This window comes from Macrotis lagotis, chromosome 1, assembly GCF_037893015.1.
Source record: "Macrotis lagotis isolate mMagLag1 chromosome 1, bilby.v1.9.chrom.fasta, whole genome shotgun sequence".
Taxonomy (NCBI): domain Eukaryota; kingdom Metazoa; phylum Chordata; class Mammalia; order Peramelemorphia; family Peramelidae; genus Macrotis; species Macrotis lagotis.
This window is the reverse complement of record NC_133658.1, coordinates 921653670-921673894: the sequence shown is the minus strand read 5'-3', so window position 1 is coordinate 921673894 and position 20225 is coordinate 921653670. Positions and strand designations below refer to the sequence as shown.

The 20225-nt window shown below is 34.1% G+C and overlaps 1 protein-coding gene across 1 annotated transcript; it reads right to left on the bottom strand.

Moving 5' to 3' along the window:
• Positions 1-1837: 1837 nt before the first annotated feature.
• LOC141509407 (olfactory receptor 2AJ1-like) lies at positions 1838-2821 on the bottom strand. Its single transcript, XM_074218942.1, has one exon. It carries the CDS (start codon positions 2819-2821, stop codon positions 1838-1840), a length of 984 nt encoding a protein of 327 aa, XP_074075043.1.
• Between the last annotated feature and the right edge of the window lie 17404 nt (positions 2822-20225).

The following is a 20225-nucleotide window of genomic DNA, read 5'->3' as shown; positions in this document are numbered from 1 at the left end:
TAGCAAATTTAGCAGTTGGAGGACATAAAATGAACCTGCATAAATTTCAACATTTCTATATATGACTAGCAAGATGCAGCAAAAAGAGCTAGTAAGAGAAATCCCATTCAAAGTAATTTCAGAAAATGTAAAATATTTGGGTATCTACCTGCCAAGGAAGACTCAGAAACAATGATAACAACTATGAAACATTGTTCCCACAAATAAAATCAGAATTTAAATAACTGGATAAAAATCAATTGCTCATGGATAGACCAAGATAATATAATAAAATGACATTTCTACCTAAATTAAACTACTTATTTAATAAACTTCCCAAAATTTTCTTTATAGTGAGCAAAAAAAATGCAAAAAGTAACTTCATCCTTATGGAGAAACAAAGTCAAGAATATCAGGGAATTTATTGACAAAAGTTCAAAAGAAAGTGCCTTAGCCCTATCAGATATACAATTATATTATCAAGCATCTGTCATCAAAAATGTCTGGTACTGGCTAAGAAATAGAGTGGTGGATCAGTCGAATAGATTAGATGAAAAAGAGAAAGCAGCAAATGATTATAGTAATCTGTTGTTTCATGAACTAAAAGAGCCCAACTTCAGCGATTAAAAAATCTCTCTTCAATTAAAAACCATTGGGAAAAATGGTAGTATGATAGAAATCTGGATTAGACTAAATATCACACCCTATGTCAAGATAAGATCATAATAGGTTTGGGATTTAGACATAAAAGACAATATTATAAGCAAACTAAGAGATTATGAAATAGTTTATCCATCAGATCTACAGAAAGGGAAGTAGTTTATGACTAAGTAACAGATGGAAAACAACATTAAAAACAAACTAGATAACTTTAATTACATTAAATTAAAAAAACTTTTGCACAAACAAAATCACTGTTCCCAAGAAAAAAAAAGTTATGAACTTGGGAAACAATTTGTATACAACTAGTATTTTTGCCATAGGTTATATTTCAAATAAATATATATGTATTATATATAATATATATTATATATTATATATAATAGAGTCAAATTTATAAAATAACAATCCATGCTCCAATTGACAAATGGTCAGAGGATATACAAAGATAATTTACAGATGAGGATGATCAGTTGAACATCAAGATATACACATACAGGAACATAAGCTTTTATATATATGTGTCTGTGTGTGTGTGTGTGTGTGTGTGTGTGTGTGTGTGTGTGTGCGTGTATGTGTGTGCGTGTGTGTGATTGTATTATATACAAAGTATTTTAGCTCACTGAATAGATTATAATTTTTTTATGACAGTAAAAATTGAAAATTTCTACATTTAACAATTACAGAAAGATTGCATTCTATATAGGTGGAGAGATGAGTTCATATATTAACCAATAATCAAAAATACTAGCTAATTTTATTCAAGGGTTCAAAGGTAAACCCAAGAGCACAACAGGATGATCACAAGTGATCTATCTATATGTTAATGATAAAATTATCTTCTATTGCTAATGGAGGAGAAAAGTAAGTTTCTGTGTGAATGTATGAAGGGGTTTGTATGTGTTCTTGTGTGTGTGTGTGTGTGTGTGTGCGCGTACATAACATCCTCAACATATGAGATTGTTGTCTAATACAGGAAATGAAACTTGAATCATAGCATAATTCTTGATATAAAATTTACCAAAATTCACGAGATAAATTCTATAAATGAAAAGATTTTTCCTTACACTGGTAAATGGGTTATTTGGTTCAGTTGATTTCATTATACATTTTAAGGTAATAAGAAACAATTTTTTTGGTGTCAACCTCAAAATTTCACGAACGCTCCATGGAATATTTTCTGCATGCTTCGAAGAGATCATCCATGGGCATTCAATCTATTTTTTAAAAACTGTTTATTACTATGACTAAGTACTTTTCCTAAAAGCTTCTTCAGGGCACTTAAGACATCTTTATTTCTGAGACTGTAGATGATAGGGTTGAGCATGGGGGTGATAATGGTATATGAGATGGCAAAGACCTTGTCTTGACCTGGAGTATGAGAGGCCTTGGGTTTCATGTATATGAAGAGAGCAGAACCATAGTACATGACAACCACAACCAGGTGAGAGGAACAAGTAGAGAAGGCTTTTTTCCGAGCCTCCACAGATTTCATATGAAGCACGATACGGAGAATCTGACCATAAGAGGCAAGGATGATGGAAAGGGGAATTAGAAAGAAGAATGCAGCACTCACAAAGACTTTTCCTTCATATTGTGTTGTATCAATACAAGAGAGTTTCACCAAGGCAGGGACTTCACAGAAAAAATGGTCAATAACCCTTGTTCCACAAAATGGAAGGAGCAGTACATAAGCTGTATGAATTGTAGAGTTGATTGTTGCCCCAATCCAGCAGCCAGCAGTCAGAATGACACTGATTCGATGGCTCATGAGGATGGGATAACGCAGAGGGTGACAGATGGCTACATAGCGGTCATAAGACATGGCTGTGAGAATAAAGCATTCTGTTCCCAGGAAGGTGGAATGGAGAAAGACCTGGAAGCCACAACCTGCAAATGTGATAGATTTCCTGCCAGATATGTAGTTACTGGCCATCTTGGGAACAATATTTGAGGTATTTAAGATATCTGTAAAGGACAGATGTTTGAGAAGGACGTACATCGGAGTGTGGAGCCGGATGTCAAGGTGGATAAGAAGAATCAAGACTGTGTTTCCCATAATTGTCATCATGAAAATGATGAGAATAAGTGTTAAGAATAACAAGCCATAGTGGTTTGGATCCAATAATCCTGATAAGATGAAATCGCTACCAGATGTCTGGTTCTTTTCTTCAGTTATCATCATCATTATTTCTCTTGATTAGCTATAGTCCAAAAGACAAGTTTTCAAATGGGAAAAAGATTAGATTAAAGAAAATGCAGGAGAGTTTCTGTGTCTATAAAGTGACAATTTTCTACAAAATCTATTTAATTGATTTAAGTCAGTAAATTCAAAGGAATGAATTAACTGAATTACTTGAATTAACATTGCTTGGGATGATAAATTGACTGACAGAAGTACTGAAAAAATCAAAGTGTCTCATATGGGTAATTTTCAAAGCATTGAAGAGAATAAAAACTAACAAACTTTTGGTAAAATATAGAAACACATATGATTCATTAGTAAAAATTCCCTGAGACAAATGAGGATTATTTTATTCCTATCATCATCATTATAACCCTCATGATCACCATCATAATAATTTTTTAGAATTCATTTTATTTTTAAATTATAGAATTAAAATAAGTAATTTCAGATAGTATAATTAAAAACACGATTATACACAAAACTGCAAATGAATTCAAACTTATTATTCCTTTTAAATATATAAAAAAGTTGATTGGTAAATTTCCTTTTTCCTTTTTGCTCTTCCCTCCTTCGAGTTTACTTTAGAAATAGTTACTAATGGACACAAGTGGGCATATGTACATATACACATACATGCACATGAACACACACATACATAGACATATTTATGTCTATGTATGTATGTTTGTCTGAAATATTGTTTTTTATGTATTTTTATCTTTGAGTTCTTTCATTAGGTGAATTCTTTATTTTTAATTTATGTGTTTTACTATAAACACATGTGAAAATGTTTTAGTCACTCAGTCATTCTTAAAATAATTTTGCTGCTATTATATTACAATGATTTCAGTTTGTCTTTCGTTACTTTATGCTCAATTTTTCATGACTTTGTAAGAACATTGAGAGAACCATTTTATTATAATTCCATAGTATTCTATCACAACCAAGCACCATGACTTGTTCAGCCATTTCTCAGTTGATAGGGGACCCTGAAATTGCCAGTTGTTTACTAAAATGAAGAGAGATGCCATAAACATCCAATTCATATCTATATCTATGTCTATATCTATATCCATTATTACTTTTACTCAGTTTCCCACTTTCTATTTTTACATGTTAATTTCTTTCTCACCCTCTCTCTATTACCTTATTTTTGTCCATACTCTCCCACTCCTCTTCCCATCTACTCATCCAAGAATATGAATCCCAACCTCACACCCATCCTGCTTAAATTTACAGCCTTATCCTCCAAAATCCTAACCTTCATAGGCTTCTAAAAGTCCCTCCCTGCATCTTGTCTCTTGGTTTTCTTACCACTCTACATGACAGAACATTTCTTCACCACATTATTTATTTATGTACACATTATTTATTCTTCAATCCAGATGAGGGTAAAGTTCCAACATTCCCTTTCTCCCTCCACACCAATTTCCTCTGAGTTCGTTCTTCTTTTCATATTCTCTTTCATAATATAATTCTTTCATTTTACTTTTTCCTACTCAATTTAGTTTTGTTTTAAATTGCCTCATAATACAGAACTCTGGTCCAATCTGTCTTTCAAATTATTTTAGTATTGATTACAGTTCTAAGAATACTGAGAAATATTTTCACACTCATTTATATGTCTATATAGACACATATACATACTTATGATGATGTGATGATGGATGTTTGTCATTTTTCTTAAAGACTTTGTTATTAGGAGGATGATACCAAGACAAGCAAGTGAATTGAATTTGAAAGAAGGAATGCCATGCTAAGTCACCAGCTTTAGTGCTACTTCAGTCACAAATATGTCCATCCATAAATAGAAATTGCAAATACATGCACACACCTAAATAGATATAAATATATGTGCATAATTGTTTGACCCTGATGAATCCATTATAATTATTCTTTAAGGTGTATGTTTTAGTTTTTTTTATTATTTAATATTTTCTATTTAGTTCTAGGTTATTTTTTTCTGTTTTTACAAATAGCTGACAATGGCTCAGTTCATCAAATGTCCACTTACTGTTTTTGTTTTCATTCATGATCATAACCAATTTACCTGGGTAAGTTATTGCTGAGTGCAAACCTTGTTCTTTTGCTTTTCAAAATATGATGTTCCAAAACCTACTCTCTATTAAAGGAGAACCTAAAAGGTCTTGTGAAATCCTTATGGTATTTTCCATAGTACTGAAATTGTCTTTTCTCATTGCTTGCATAGTTTCTCTTTAGTCTAGTAGCTTTGAAACTTGGCTATGACATTCCTCCAACTTTTTCTCCATAATTTCTTTCAGAATGTTATCAATAGATTCTTTTTTTCTACTTCTGCGTGATTCTCCTCTATCTAGACACTCCAGGTAATATGTCTTAATAATTCCTAATAATATCATCAGTAGTCTGACAATTTTTAGATCACCTTTACTTGATTTGTTCTTCTGATTAATTATTTAGACCCAAATAAGAAGTTTCCTATTTTCTTCTATTTTTCTTTGTGTCTTACATTGTTAATCAGTTCCTCTTGCATAGTTCTCCCTTTTGCAACTATTTTTTCCCTCAGATTTTCAATATCCTTTTCCAATTCATTACCTTTCTTTTCAAAGTTTTTTTTGATTCCTTTTATTTTTTTCTAATTTTTCTTCAAATACTCTTTTTATTTAGGTTTTTGCAAGGCAATGGGGTTAAGTGGCTTGCCCAAGGCCACACAATGAGGTAATTATTAAGTGTTTGAGGCCAAAGTTGAACTCAGGTACTCCTGACTCCAGGGCTTGTGCTCTATCTACTGCACCACCTAGTGGCCCCTCAAATACTCTTGATTTTAGAAATCCTTCTTAAGTTCTTCCAACATCTGTTATGGAATTTGGAATCCTTTACCATTTCTCTTCAGGGTAAATATGCTTGTTTCTTTGAGTTTTGGTTTGTACCTGTCTTAAGTAGTTATCAATAGTCAGTTTAATTTTCCTTTGTTCAATTTTAGTTTTTATAATCATCTCATTATTATAATAACATATTTAGCTCTAAGTTGTGGATATTGTTGGCCTATGTCTTGATTCTTTCTTATTGTTATTTTCTGAATTCTGTCCAGGGATCAACCTCAGTGACTTTCATCCTTCCATCCACCACAAATAGGAACTTCAGTAAAACTGTCCCCAAAATGTTTTTCCTTCCTAAGGTAATGCATTCACCAGGTATATGGTCCCTCCTCCTCAAACACATTCATATTCTGGGGTCGCTTCTGCTGAGTTGAGTTGAAATTTCTTATAGCCTGGTCTGCTTTCCACTTGAGATGCACTTAGGACCTTTTGTCTGTTATTCTAGAACTGGAGATGTCTACCCTTCCCTGCAGTCAAACTTCAGCCCATTGTCTTCAGTGAGGTCCTCTCAAGTTTTATTAGGAGAAAAATTGCTTTAAGTCCTTATCTTTGCTGATTCAAATTAATTTATTAGTGATTTTGTTTGAATGTATGGAGGAAATATGGAGAAGTAGAAATGTTTTTATCTATTTCACAATTTCCACAAAATGCTTCTTCCCTATCACTACCACCAGTACCAGCCACAGCAACATCATTATCATTACCATCATCATAGTGCTTTGAGTAGAGCACCATCCATGATCACAGGAGGATCTCAATTCAAATCTGTACTCAAATGCTAGCTGCTGACATTTGTCAAGTCACATCATCCTGACTATCTCACATTTAGGACCAAATTCAGTTGTCTTGATCTATATCTGGCCACTGGACACAGATGCCTTAATAATTGAATGAGATGCTGTTAGATTAGCTCAAAGAGAGGAAATCTAGGTGGCACAATGGATAGAGCACCGCCCTGGAGTCAGGAGCATGGGAGTTCCAATCTAGTTTCAGACACGTGACACTTTCTAGCTCTGTGACTTTGGGCAAGTCACTTATTGCCTTGCATCCAAAGTCATTTCTTTTAGACCTGATCCATATCTGCCCACTGGACCCAGATGACTCTATAGGAGATAATAAGGTTGGTAATTTAACCCAGTTCCCTGTCACTCAGATCCAATTCAAGTGCTTGTCATGGCACTGGGCCCTTGAGAACAAAGGACAAACATCAAAGAGAAATGAAAACCACTAACTCATATTTAAGATTCCTATGAGTGGCATATTGGATTTGTCTTACAACAAAATGCAGTCTATTTTCTATTGTATTTTCTTCATTTTGCCAAAGATGTCCCAATTACATTTTAATCATAATGTGACCAGTGACTCCAGGCCACAGCCAAATCTCGGCTCTATTATATGTCACTTCTCACATAATGATTAAAAAAAAAAAAAACAAGTGAGATGGAATTTGTATCCTGTACTGGTCTTTTTCAAAGCTAAAACAGAGAGAGAAAACCACCACAAAATGAATGCACAAATTCAAAAATAAAGGGGAAAAGCAACCATCCTCCTTATACATCTGGAAAAGACCTAGAGGAGATTCCATTGATTGAGGTTTGGTCTCAGTGAAATATAAGACCTACAGGTTTCACTGATTCAACAAATTTCCCTGAATGTAACAGCTGAGACCTCAAGACATTTTATCTCAACTTTACATCATTCACAATTTGCATAACTTTCATCTCCCAAACTTACCTGACAAATTTTCATCTAAAAAAAAAACAGATGGCTGAGTGGGAGAAGACTGAAGGACTCCTAACTGTTTCCAAAAATCAGAACTAATGGTTCTGGTCAGATGTGATCCCTGGAGGTGCCTGTCCATGAGAAGAAGCCATCAAAAGTTGGGTGGTGTGTTATCACAGGAAGAATGAAAATTTAACTCCAAACCTGAAAGCTAATTTTATATGATTCCTACAAGACATTGGAATAGCTTTATGTGTGTGGGGGGGTTGGCAGAAACCAGATGGCACAGTAGACAGAGCCTCACTCTTGTTCTTAGGAAGACCTGAAACTAGGCTCAGATACTCACCAAATGTTGTTTTCCATAAATTCTAAATCTGTACTGTGAGCTACAGCAGGAAATGGTAAACTGTTCCAGGATTTTTTTTAAGACAACCCCTATGGGGTCATATAGAGACAGACTTAATGTAGAAATGACAGAACAACAGGAAGAATTAAAAATTTCACTCCAAATTTGATTTCTACTTTTATAGAAGTCCTACAAGATGTTGTAATCTCAAAGTGGGGGTGGGGGGTGGGAGTCTGGAGGAAACCAGGTGACAAAGTAGATAGAGCATCAGTCCTGACTTAGGAAGAATTGAAACTAGCCTCAGACACTCACCAACTGTTGTTTGCCACAGTTGAGCTAGAAATGGAGTAGAACAGGAAATGGTAAACTGTTCCCATATTCCTGCCAAGACAACCCCGATGGAGTCATGAAGAGACAGACATAATTGAGAGCAAACAACAGCAATCACAATAGGCTATTACCATAGTTCCACAAGAAATACAAATATGTTTCTTGTACAATATTGTTCCACTTAAACTATGGATATGGTTTTTATAAACTTCTAAATTTGCAAAGCACATTTTGCACCTAATGAAAATTCTTATGGATTACTTTAATAGTGATAAAAAGACTTTGTTAACATCTAGTTTGTCTCTGATTAACTTGAGAAATTCAGGCTTTTAGTAATCACTCCTCATACATAGTTATATAAAAGGGTTGTGGACGCACTCATACCAAAGGCTGCTCATTCACTTCTCAAAACTTTAACTAGGGCATTCTCTATGAAAATTCTCACAAAGATTATGTAGGGAAAAGCAAATAATAGTATAACTTTATAACTGCCCTTCTTTTCATAGAAGCAAAGTCTGAAGATTTCTTCAGGATAATAACATCTTCTTTATAATATCTTGAAATTCAGTTTTCTTTTTATTCAAAATAAAATGATTGTATTTTGAAGAAAAATGCTTAAATATGCCTGTGTAGCCACAGTTTCCATCATTCAAACTTGAAGAGTTTTTTTAAATTTTTATATGACAAGAATTTAATATTTTTGATAACTTTTATATTCATGAGGTTCCTGTGGCTTGGCTGGTAAAGTTGGTATGGTCCACTTGTTTGGTTATAATGGTTGGTTTTTGTCCTTTATTATTGAAGAGAACCCATAGGCTATCACTATGTTAAGAGATGTTAGAGACAGTATGCCTGACTGTGACTAGGAAATGTCCAGTGCCTTGTCCACTATCCAGAACTTGGGAAAGTATGTTGTGCAATACCGAACTTCTCCAGGCAACCAAATTTGGACATAATGATCCATAAACCCTCAGGACTGACAGCATCAAAGGCCACGAATAGATCTATAAGCATTGTATACACAGCTCTGTTCTGCTCCTGATAGTAATATTAGCTAACAGTTATACAATGTTTTATGCTGTTTTCCTGGCCCTATGTTAACTGCTTTATAGTTTTGATCTCTTTTCCATTCTCACAACCCTTTGGGGGAGGTGTTTTTTTTTTTTTTAATCATTATGTGAGAAGTGACATATAATAGAGCAGAGGATTTGACTGTGGCATAGAGTCACATGACAACTACTTGAGTCATAAAAATATCAAGATTACTGACATTACAACTGATAATTTTTTTTAGGTTTTTGCAAGGCAAACAGGGTTAAGCGGCTTGCCCAAGGCCACACAACTAGGTAATTATTAAGTGTCTGAGACTGGATTTGAACCCAGGTACTCCTGACTCCAGGGCCGGTGCTTTATCCACCATGCCACCTAGCTGCCCCAGAACTGATAATTTTTTACTGACATTTAGTGACATTTACTGACATTCCAACTGATATTTTCATCCTAATTTTACAGATGTGGAAGCTAAGGCAAAAATAGTATAAATGAATAGTTCAGAATCATGCAGCTAAGACAACTCTGAAGACAGGTTTGAAGTCAATCTTCTTGTCTCTTAGGTTTCACACTATTTACTGCATTACTAATCTACCCTAGTCAGGGAACTATCCTTGTGTCTAAAAGGAAATTATTCTGGAGAGCACTTCAGGAGCATGAACTTACTGCTTTCCAAACAGGAATGCTTCCAGTGTGCTTTGTCTGACCCCTCTTCCCAAATTTCCTTGTTTTAGTTTCATTTATAATGGACATTTCTTCTCATTTGAAAACTTCCTTTTAACAAGTTTTAGGACTGACTGTTGGTAGCCAGCTCACTGGGAAATGAATCCTGAAATGATAACCAATCAATTTGGATCAATTAAAGGGTAGATATTTTCATTTTTTTAAAATTCTATTTGGTATCCAGGATAACTCACATCTATCAATTATTTTCTCACTTTAAGTATTCTAGACATACAACATAGTGTTTTGATGAAGACTATGCCTTTGAGCTTTTTATTCTTTTCTCATAAAGTACGTTTTCCCAATGCATTAATCTATTTTTGTACTGAATGGACTGAGGATAAGGTATACATTATTTTATTTTAGGTTGCTGACATCTGATCTTACAAACTAGGTATCATTCTCACTCTCTCAATCCATTGCACTAATTTGTCACCAAAACCGCTCATTTTTATTTCCATAACATATCTCGGATATTCCCCTTCTTATCTCTACTACTGCCATCACCACATATTACCTGAATTATTTCAATTGTTATTCAAAGTTTCTTTCTAAACCCCAAGCCAATCTCTACTCTGTAGCAAAGAGTTTTTCTAAAGAATTACCAATCACACCAGTAAACTCAGGTGGTACAGTGTATAAAGCACTAGCTTGGGAGAGAGAGAAGGACAGGAGTTCAAATCTGACCTAAGATGTTTGACATTAACTAGCAGTGTGACCTTACACAAGTGACAACTCAGATTATGTTGCATCCAGGTCATGTGCAGTCATTCTGATCCATATAACACTACTGCATTGGAGGAGAAAGTATATCTGGTGACTTTGCAATGCTTCCCATAACTCAAAGTCAATTCACATGCATGTGATTGCACCATCTCTGTCATGTCATGATCTTCATTGAGAACAAAGAACAAACAACAATGAAAATTTCCAATATATCCTGTTAATAGATTGTTTGTACATAGTCATTTTCTTGTTAAATTTTAAACTCTTGGGGGGGTCAACATTGTCTTTCACCCCACTGCATATTCTAAAGGCCCTGTTACATACTGGGTTCTCAATAAAAGTTTGTTAATTGATCAGTTTAATAATTGAATTGATCATGTTTCTTAAGTTTTTCAAAGTTACTGTTCTTTACAAAGTTGTAGTCCTTGAATAATAGGCAACAAGTGTAAGATAAGTAGATAGGAAGTGTGGTAGATAGATAGATAGGTTGGTAGATGTCTCAGGTCCACTAAAATTCTTGAAATATGAAAATATCAACTGATAAATTATGTAAAAAATTAAGTAGGCATGATTTATTATTTTCAACAAATTTTATCAGAAATAGTTTACCTACACAAATCATCCATATTTTTATAACTGGTAATTTCTGAATTCTGGAAAGATGATCTTACTCTACAATCTACTTGGAATGGCCACCAGAGATCCCATATTTACACACACACAAACACACACACAGAAACACACACACAAACACATGAACACACCCTAATACATACATACATAAAGGAACAGTAGAAACAAGGTTAGCTAATTTTAATGAGAATAGAGGCTTATCTAATTTACTTTGTAACCATTTTATAAACTCGTTTGGAAGCTCATGTCATTTGCTTAATTTATGAAGGATATTTTACTCTAAGTTATTTATAAGAAAATATTACATATTCATTAATTGCCTTAGAACTAGGCATCATATGCAGGGGTCCAGCCTCCATGGGGTTCTTGGAACCTGACAGGAGGGATAGAGCTGGCGAAATGAGTTGAGTCAACAAGTGGGTATAGGCAGGAGCAGGTTGACTGACTGTCAGCTGCTTGGATTTATTTTTTATAGTTTCAGAATCATGCCTGTTTCAAGCAAGCAAGCTGAGATCATTTCCTTGGTTACAAGAGTGTACAATTTTCATCATCAATCATATAGTTCATATGGTTACAAGTTTTAATCATGTGATTACAAATTTAAGTAATAATCATATAGTTAATTGATTTCTTACACTTACTCAGACCAGGATGACCTTAACCTGTCTGTTACCTTATTTATTACTACATTGTATAATTGTTAATTCATTTAAAGTTATTAATTAAGCAATTCTTTTAATGGAAAGTTTTTTATATTTTTTGTGTAAGTAATGTTTTTAGATACACTTTCTTAACAATCTATGGTGAGGGTCTTTATGCTTGTCCACCCATCCGTTAACTCTTACAATAACCAATTTTTCTTTCAGGCCTTGTTGGTAGAAACCACAGTTTCTGTGACTTTTTTATTCTTTCCCATGAAACGAAGGCTGCTGGAGTTCACATATCGGTCACCTGTACTAACTATTTTCTCACCATCTTTTTCATATATTCCTGTGTATGGTTAGGAGGCCAAAACTATTAATTTTCCTGGAATTCTATCTGACCCATCTTGTATCTGTTTTCCCTGTATATATTCTGGCATCTCCTTGGAATTCCCAGTGTTGGGTTTTCCAGAGATTTCATAATGTTGAAGCCTTTTGTATGCCTCAGCTCCCAGAGCTCTCCTAACAGGCTGTCCTGTTAAATTTGGACAGAGTTTACAATCTGTTTTATTCAAGGAATTTTTCTGAAATCCTTCCTTTATAGTCATTCCAGTATTAGGGTGAGTAAATATTGTAATCAATAATAAACCTATAAATATTGGTATGCATGAAATCCCTATATATATATATATATATATATATATATATATATATTGAAGAAGGAAATGTTGTCCCATCAGGCAGTGTGACTGCCTTGAGTCTTCTTGCTGCGACTGTGTCAAACAGCTTAGAGACCCTGGCTCCCAAAAATGGTAATCAATAATAAAATGAGTATAAGGAAGGGGATGGTATCTATAGAGTGCACTGACAAAATACTCAGTTGTTCTGGCCAATTATCTTTACAATATTCATATGATCAGCTTTGCTAACTTGCCAAAAAATAATAAGGAAATGATAACAAATGCTGTCCTTATTTATTTTTCATGGAAACATTCTCAGTCCTTGTGATCATTGCTTCCTTTATGAAATATTCAATTAGGATTCCATAAATAAATATATAATGCTTTCATGGATATATGTATGCATGCATATATTGTAAAACTAAAGTTCATACTCATTCAGATTATAGATTCTATCCTCTTCCATTGTTTTAGAAAAAATTATCCACTATTTGACTTTTTTCCAACCCTTTGGTATTTATCCCATTGAACACATTGTTTCAAATATCACTACCATTTCTCAAAATTCACATCATCTAGTTCTTTCTGTAGCTGAGCATTTCATCATTGGGTAGGCACCAGAGTAGAGTGGATAAACTGTCACAAAATATTATCATTGTGATTTTCTGGATAGTGACATTGATGAAATCACTAAATATGTCTGAGGTTAATACAAAATGGGGAAATTTTCACATCATAGAGTTGGGATAAGCAATCAAAATAGTTAAAGAAAAGCATCTTGTAAGCCTTAAATACTCATACCAATATTTTGTTGTGGTGGTTCAGTTATTCAGTCAAGTTAGACTATTAGTGACTCTATGGACACAAGTCACTCTTCTGTCACCTATTATATCTTAAAGTTTGTCCAAGCTCAAGTGTATTGCTTTCATGTGACTTTCTATCCATCTCACTCTATATTATTCTGTTTTCCTTTTGCCTTCAATCTTTACCACAACTAGGAACTTTTCCAGAGAGCCTCATCTTCTCATTATGTTGCCAAAATATTTATGCTTCTTTCAATATTTGACCTTCTATTGAATTGCCTGAATTTAATTTCTTTAAGTATTGACTGATTCCATCTGCATGCTATCCTAGAGTCTCTTAAAAGTCTTCTCTAGGAAAATTCAAAAGCACCAGCTGGGCAACATTTAGTTTTCCATATAGTCTACCCCTTATAGCCATGCAATGCAGTTCGAAACCTAAAGCTTCCAGACAGACCCATGTCTTTTGTAGAAGGAAATAAAAATTATTCTAGAATCATTGCCAAGAAAAAAATTCATAGACAGTATTAAAATGATATCAAACTTAATTTATGATTATTTATGTCCACTTAATTGAATTCATGAAAGGTTCTCTCTGACTATACACTCTCCGCATTAACTCTGGCTAATAAAATTAGAGTATTAATTTTTTCTTAGGTTCATTCCAGCACTAAAAAGACATAATCCTTGGCAGGAAGAAAGAAAACCAAATATAAACTGAACAGACCTCATTTCTCTCCATAGTTAGTCTTTATCATCTCAGCTATGTTAAGTAATGGTCTTTCTCTTCTATGTTAAGTAATGGTCTTTCTCTTTGTTTGATTTACTCTTCTACCCTCTAATAGCTAAATGAAAATGATCTTAATAGTTTTCTCACTAACATCAGCTTATTTTTGCCTTTAGAAATACAATAAATTCAATGTCCTTTCTTACACAAATTGGACAGCAGTCCATGGCAAGTGTCTCTCAAAGAATACCACTGGGATTAAAAAAAAATGAAAAAATCTAATTCCTTGTCAATATTCAGCAAAACTGAACAGTCAATCAAATTTACTTTCAGGATGAATGGCCTCCTAATCCTATCCTGTGTTTTCCCACATTTCACTCCTATGATACCATCTTCTCATTTAAATGGATTCTTAGGATACATTCTTGCCTTATATCTTACTAAAATCTGTTTCAGGTGAGCACCTCTAAGTCATTCATGTCAAATGTATAACTTCAAGAAATTATGAGAAGGTAGAGATTGCATTTCATAAAAGGAATCAGCTCGCACATTGGATTTTCTAGAATAATATTGTTCTGAGAGATATTGAAATAAACTTCATTTCTTTTAAATTGAAACAATATCGTTGCAAAATAACTGTCATCGAATAGAGAGGGCATGGGATTTTGAGTCATGAAGAAGTGGATTTAAATCCATTATCAACCCCTTGTTAGCAGTGTGTCTCTGGAGAAATAAAAATAAAAAAAATAAAAAAAAACCATTTCACTCTGCTACAACTCAGTTATGCATTTAATGTATAAATCATAGTTATAAATTAAAGTTAAATCAATTAAATCGAGGCATATGAAGGAATGATTTCTCATAACTACAGTGTGATAGAAGATTACCCCCTTAAGAAAATGCAAGATTTGATATGTATCACCTTGCTTCCTAGTAAAAAAAATTGCAACTCCAAAAGTCTCTTCTATTATGTTAACCATAATGCTAGGACAATGAGCAGGATGAAAAGCTTCTTTCTCACAGGAAGAAACAACCAGAATTCAGATAATAATTGTTCAAAGATGATAATTGTTTTAGATTAGTTTCAGGTACAGATGAAATGCAGTTTCTAAGAAAAGGACACTAAAGAGCTGAATTATTTTCTCTAATCTTTGCTTTTTCTTAAAATAAAAATTTCTTTCCTATTTATGGTTTATCATCTTGGTTGTTCAACACATAATAGTTTTTTTGGTTAAATTTCAGGGAATAAAACGTCCTGTCTAATCTATATTTTTCTATTATGTTGTTTTAACCCTATATTCTAAAGGTTATTACACTGTTATGGTTCACAGGCATTAGACTCACTTGTTTCTAATGTTCTTCCTGTTTTAAGTCTATGATCTTATCTTGAGAAAATTCATCAAAGACTCCATCTGAATAAAGACAATTGTATATTTGAAATTAGCTATGCAACAATTGTTTGACTTAACTGAATAAATTAAGAGGTTGTTACAGTTCTATGTTTTAAGTGTTATGAAGAATGCTTTGAACTACATAGTTTAAGCAGTCTGATTTGAAGTAGACCACCCTCGTCCCAACAATTGCCAAAAAATATTCCTGGGTTCTAAGAGGTTAAGCAAGACAGCATCTGATTAAAACGTCTGTTTGATCAGTCCTCTTGGGGGTCTGACATAGCAATATGTTCTTATTCAATTTGTCAAATCCATTTCTGGAAGTGGCCATAATCTTAGAATATAGATCTAGAGAATTCTCAAATTGTTAATGGACTTGATCCTTCGATGTAATTAAAAAATATCTTGTTTCTAGAGTAAGAGCTTCAGCAAATTCAACCCCTGTGAGTCTCTCCTGCTAAAAAGATAAAACAAAGACTTCTGAACTTAACCTTCAATGCCCCTAACCATGTGTATGTAATCTCTCTAGAAAGTTCCATTTCATACTATTCCCCTCAATGCATTTTACATAGCCACAGAGTTCAATTAATTATTTCTGAAAGGTCTGTAAGATGTAATAGACTGAACCTTGAAAGGTAGATATGCAGACAAAGGTAGATCTAGCTCTGCCCCAGCCCACCTGGAGGAGATCCAGCAATCCCTCATTCCCCTTTCTGTGTCTATGACTTCACAGATTTTTCCTAGTCAGGGAGAAAGATTCTCTTCTCTTCCAGGTGGAAAGTCTCTTCCTTCAAGTCTCAAATCACCTATTAGCATCAACATGGAATCTTCCCTCTCACCAGGATGACTGTGAACTGCTCTTCCTCATATTTTCTTATGGCTTTCTAAGAGCACCTCATCTGGAGGACTCCTTTTGCTTTACCACAGTCTACTCAATTGATTACTGGTTGTATGGCCTGTGGTTAATTGTAAGCCCATTTCAAATACTTTACTAATTTTAAAACTATGCAAACCTCATAGTCAATCAAAAAGTACAGGGCAACTTGGTGGCACAGAGGATAGAGCACCAGTCCTCAAGAGGACCTGAGAACAAATACTGCCTAAAAATTACCTAGCTGTGTGACCTTTGGACAGTCATCTAACCCTATTGACCTGCAAGAAACAAAAGAAAAAAAAAACTATAACAACTATATTAAGCATGGGTATATAAAGAAAAGCCCTTCTCTGTGAGGACCTAACCTCCCCTATAACATGCATGTGTAATGTATATGAAATCGCATTAGTCCATGAAAATGCTATTTCAACGAGTTTCTATAGCTAGGCATGCACAGCACAGTCTGGGTCCAGTTGATCAACAGAGCATAACTTTTCACTTTCCTAAACCATTCCTTTCACCATTTCCTTTCCTATAGAATATTCTCAGCCGTGAGGCAAGGAGAAGTAGAATCTTAAGGTCCTTAAAAGAAATTAGACAGAGTTATTTGTCCCAGTATTGGTTCCTAGGCTTAAAGGAAGGATATCAATTACTTTTAACCTTACATTTTTTGTCCAGATGGAATTGGATCTATCCTCTTTCAAAAGAAAATAATCCACCTCTCTCTCTCTTGCAAAATCATTCAATTCATTGCATAATTATTTTAGAAAAAGCATTTTACTTTTAAAGAAGGAAACAATATCAAAAAAAGAATTATTTGGAATAATCAAAAAAGCTGACTTGAATTAGTGAGTTTCTGTTAGGAGAGACATTGAAGATGAAAATAGATAATCACTTCTCCCCCCTGTCGGAATAAGTTGAAGCAACTGGCCTCTCTCAAGTCTTGAAGCGAGTATACTATATTAATTAAAAACAACCCTTTAAAAAGCAAGACAACTGATTTGATAGCTGGATTAAATCCTCCCTCATTGCTCTTCATTTCAAACAGTTTTATATGCTAGTTTCCTGTAGATATTACTCATGTAAACATCGTCTTCCCATTAAATGATAGCAGTGCAATGAGAAGACTATATCAGAAAGACTAATGGATTTGGAGCTTGAGATTTTCAATTCTAAGTTTCCTTTATTTACTCCTTTTGTAACTATCAGAAACTCAATTCACTTTGTAGGGCCTCAGTTTTGTATTATATACATATAATGGATAAAGGGAGTGATGAAGTAGGTGAGTTGCAAGATTCATCCCAACCCTTAATCAATGATCTTAGCTGGAGAACCTAGTAGGAGAGATACTGAGGAAGGGATGAGATAGCCACTTGTTCTCTCCTGTATTGAATAGAGTTGAACCAGTTGGTCTCAAATGTCTCTCTCTCAGTTTTTGAATTGATAATTGTGGGAGGTAACATTGTATATTATAATGAGAATCATGAAGACCCTTGATCATGTCAGGCTACAGACAATCATCAAGAATATGATTCTAGACTATTCATTTAATCTCTTCGAGTTTCTGTGATTTCACCTATAAAAGTAGAAATTATAGCAATAACTTCATATTTACTGTGAAGATCAATAGATAACCATATAATCAGTAAGATTTTTTAAAAGTCATTACAATATACCTGATACTGCAAGCCTTATAAATTAGAACGTGCTATTAAAACAAATTTTTTTGTTGGTGCTATAGTTATTCTTGCCCTGTGTTCAGATTTTTATGAAAATGTGGAACAGAACCAGAGATCAACTGAGCCAGTATCCTAATTATACAACGCCCCCCATCTTTTCTTGTATCTGAAGAGCACAAACTGCAACAAACCAAGGTTTCTATTCACTCTAAAAATTCTCAATCATTTAACATTAACTAAACTAAGAAAACGATGATATAATTTAAAGTATTCATGTTCTCAGTTTGCCTTTTTGGTTACTTGCCTGATCACTGCAGCCTTAATATTCTGGTGAATTACAGTGCAAGGATGAATAAAGGGAATGGTGGTGCTGGCTCTTTCCTACTTTCCACTAAAACTATAAAGCTCAAGGATACATAAGATGTAAGTCACTGCTGTTGAAGTAGCAGCGTATTTGTTGCTCTGCAGCAGAACTAAAGTTCCCTTTGAGATTTCTAATGGGACTTTAGAGAATCTATTTACACAGCCAAGACTCTGGTATTAATAGAATAATTGAATGTCTTAGCAAGCCCATAAATTTTTCCCCAAATAGCTTTGTAGAGAATGATTATAAGAGGGTAAACAGGATTGACAAACACATTCTATTCATGGCAATTGAGAACTGGCTAAAACAAATGGGGATGCAAGGAAATCTGAAAGTTCATTCCAATTAAAAATTTCAATTATAAAATATTTTAACATTTATTACTATGATCTCATTTGTTTCTTTCAAGCCCTCTGGGGTGGTTTTGTTGTTCAGTTTTTTAACATGAGAATGGCTTTTTTGTGAGCTGTTCTGGGGTTTTATTAACAAGGTCACTGGAGATGTTTACTATACCTTTCTCTAGCTCATTTTATAACTGAGGTACCTATGGAATCACTTTTCCATTATTAACCCAGGGTCACCCATCTAGTAAGTATTTGAGTCTAGTTTTGAATTCCTCAAGATGGATTCTTCTTGATTTTAAGACAGTGTTCTGTCCCCTAGGCCAATTAGATAACAAACACTTATATTGATCAGTAATTCACAAAGCACTGGGCTTGCAGTATGGATTTTGAGCTCCACACTAAAACAGGCATAAAATATTGTAAAAATCACTTTTTTTCATGGGACAAATGAGGAATCCCAAACCTGATGGCTGTTGTGCAGCTGGGAACTGATATCTCTAAAGGATTTGAATGAACGATTGATTTTTTCCCTTTGTAAATAAAGTTATCCCCAAGAAGGTTAGAGCTCTAGTTGGATTTGAAGAAAGGGTCAAGGATAGGGAAGAAACTCAATGTTCATCAATTCTGTGTTTAACGGAGGCTTTTAAAAAGTCTTTAACATAGGCATCTTTACTAAGAAGATCCAAAAAGACCTGAAATACAATATTTTCTGCCATTTGTTGGAGGCATATTTTCCCCAAGACCATCTTGCTCCTTGTCCTAAAACTTTGGGCAGTTTCTTCCTAGCATTTTGTTAATATTGACTTTTACAAGGCTGAAGCAATTCTTTCCACAAAAGTAATATTTTATTTGTTTTCTATATACAATAGTACTTTCTACCTATCATTTTTGTAAGGTTTTGTATTTTACAATCTTTCCTCCACCCTCCCTTACCCCCTCCATTCCCCAACCAATGGTAGTCTGGAAATCTTTACATTATTTCCATGATACACATTGATCAAAATTGAATGTTATGGTATAGAAATCATATGCTTGAGGAGAAAAGAAAATAGTACAGGTAGCAAAATCATGTAGCCCAGAAGATACTTTTTAAAAAAAAAGTGAAGGTAATGGACTTTCTTTAAATTCTACAAGTCTTTCTCTGGGTATAGATGGTATTCTACATCAGAGATGCTCTAGAATTTTCCCTGATTACTGCATTGATGGAATGAGAAAATCTAATAAGATTGATCGTCATCCCCAGGATTCTGTTAGGGTATGCAATGTTCTTCTAGTTCTGTTCATCTGGCTTATCATCAATTCATGAAAGTCTTTAAGAATTATCTGAATTCCCATGTCTTCTGATTTCTAATAGAACAGCAGTGTTCCATGACATACACATACCACAATTTGTTCAGCCATTACTCAACTGTTGACCATTCCCTTGATTTCCAATTCTTTGCTATCACAAATAGGACAACTATGAATATTTTTGTACAAGTGATCTTTTTACTCTTTTGGATGACCTCTT